The 2,253-nt window shown below is 60.5% G+C and overlaps 1 protein-coding gene across 1 annotated transcript in view; it reads left to right on the top strand.

Annotated features, from left to right (window-relative positions):
• The window catches only part of FRMD5 (FERM domain containing 5), a 15,757-nt gene that overhangs the window by 11,395 nt on the left and 2,109 nt on the right, over positions 1–2,253 (top strand). The window contains exons 7-8 of the mRNA XM_009575294.1: positions 731–794; positions 1,510–1,601. Of these exons, the coding sequence (XP_009573589.1) occupies positions 731–794; positions 1,510–1,601 (156 nt within the window). The remainder of the gene's footprint in view (positions 1–730; positions 795–1,509; positions 1,602–2,253) is intronic.

Below are 2,253 nucleotides of genomic sequence, written 5' to 3' on the forward strand. Positions count from 1 at the left end.
CAGGCCCCCGGCGGGGGCGGGGCAGTCGCTGCGCTGCCGGGGCAGCGGGACTCTCCTGAGACGGGGAGAGCGGTGCTGAGCAGAGCCTGCGATGGGCGCTCAGGGCGTCACTTCTTGCTCTGTCCCGCCCTTGGAGGAGCCCAGGAGCCTGTTTGCCTCCGTTGCTGCAGCCGCGCGCTGGGCTGCTGGCTCCAAGGACTTTCCTACCGTGGCCCCTAAGCCCGCTGCTGGGCAGTACGCCCCAGGGCTCTCCCATGTGAGCTGCACTCTCGTTCCATTTGGTTTGTTGCCCCCAGACTTCTTATTTTCTGCATTTGTCAACATTAACCTGCATCGTCTGTCTGTTGGCTGAGTGCCCTGAAAGCCCCCTCAGCCCCTCTGAACCCGGTTGCGTTGTTCCTCAGTCTTTGCTGCATCTCAGGTTTTGGCCGGTGTGTCCCTCACAGTTGGCATTGCCACCCGGCCGGTGCCCATGTGACGAGGTCCCAGTGACTCTGGGATGCTCCGCTGTCAGCTTCACCCCAGGGCGTCCCCCTCTCCAGCTGCTGGTTCCTGAGCCAGGGCTCTTCCCACCGCCCCATGGCACCTTCGGGGACTGAGGCTGCCCCTCTGCCATCAAAAGCCCCCAGCCCCTGACCCGCAGCTCCCGGCAAACGCTTTGGCCCGGGCTGTGCCGTGAGCTGGGCTGGGCTCCGCGCAGCCCCTCACCTGCCTGTCCTTGTCCCTTCAGGAACGAGGTGACCAAAATGAAATTCGAAGGGAAGACTTTCTATTTATACGTAAGTCAGAAAGAGGTGAGTGCTTTCTCTTCCCGTGGGACTTCCCGAGCGCAGCTGTGGTCGTGGCTTCAGCTGGTTCTCCGTGCACTTGGCAGGCTGCAGCCTGCGACTGCGGTGCAGCGACACGGTACGGTGGCGGGGGCTGCAGCTCAGCGGCAGCGCTGGGGTCAGCTCCCTGCTCCTGCTGGCGCCTTGCTCTGGGCGTTAGAGCCTGCAGACGCCAGGTGAGCCCCGGGCTGCGCCGTGGTGAGGGCTCTGCCTTCAGCAGCAGCCCGGGACCTCCCGCAGCTTCTCGCTGTGCCTGTGCCACAGCCACGTGCTGCATTTGGAATTATTGTAGTTCTTTGTTACCGCCATCCCGCTCGGTCAGCCCTGGTTAACTAAGTCAGCCTGAAAACCTCTGGCTGAAAATGGCTCCCGCGCAAGCCATCAGCATGATTTCTTTAAAACTGTATTTCTGGACATTCAGGAAGGCATTGAAGCTGGAGGAGGTGGGTGGCAGGTCACTGGCGCGCACGTCTGCCCATCCCTCCTGCGAGGTGCCGTGCCGGGGTGTCGGCCGGTGCTCCAACGTCTCCCTGCATCGTGAGCGGCTCTGGAGGAGGATCTGCCCCGCGTCAGCGCCGCTCTCCAGCTCCGGCTGCTCTGGCCTCTGTCCGCGTTCCCGACACGCTGCCCGGTGGGCATCCCTCACTCGTTCTCCCACCGACTCGTTGTCTTTTTCCTTTAGGAAAAGAAAATTGTTCTTACGTATTTTGCCCCAACACCAGAAGCCTGCAAGCACCTCTGGAAGTGTGGGATAGAAAACCAGGCTTTCTACAAGTAAGTGCCGGGCCACCCAGGCGGGTACCGGGGCTCGGGCACCGGCTGTCAGCGGCCAGTGGCACCCCTGGCCCAGTGGCCCCAGCAGATTGACCAGCCACCAAAAGCACCGATGCCTCTGGGCTGGGGGCTCTGCCCCACAGCGTCCCTCCCGCCTGCCCCCGCTGCGCTTATTCCTCCGCAGCAAACCTTTAATCAGGAGATTAAAACTAATTGTTTGGAGATTAAGCCTTAAATGCTGAGCAACCGGCGCACGTCCTGTCTGCAACAGCAGATGTGTTTTAGCATTTTCCCCGTTAATGGCAGCTTGTTTGGAGCCGGCCCGCGTGTGCGGCTGCTCCGGCGCTGGGAGGCGCCAGCAAAGCTCAGGGAAGATTTTCTGACCTGATATTCAAGGGTGGATTTTCAAAATGGCTTCGCAGGGTCTGTGCTGAATCTGGCGCTAAAATCCCCACTGAAGTCAAGCCAGTGGCCCGGTGTGCTTCAGAAAAGCCTGCCTTTTAATGGGGAAAGCTCAAAAACTTTCAGAAATAATCTGCTTCTAAGCTCTTTGGGAACAAGTTAATTGTTCATGGCAAATACACAAGGGACCGGGGAGGTGACGTGCAGACTGGGCTGCAGCACAGTTGGGGACGGTGGCTAGAGGGGGCGG

This window comes from Fulmarus glacialis, unplaced genomic scaffold (assembly GCF_000690835.1).
Source record: "Fulmarus glacialis isolate BGI_N327 unplaced genomic scaffold, ASM69083v1 scaffold21293, whole genome shotgun sequence".
Classification (NCBI taxonomy): Eukaryota; Metazoa; Chordata; class Aves; order Procellariiformes; family Procellariidae; genus Fulmarus; species Fulmarus glacialis.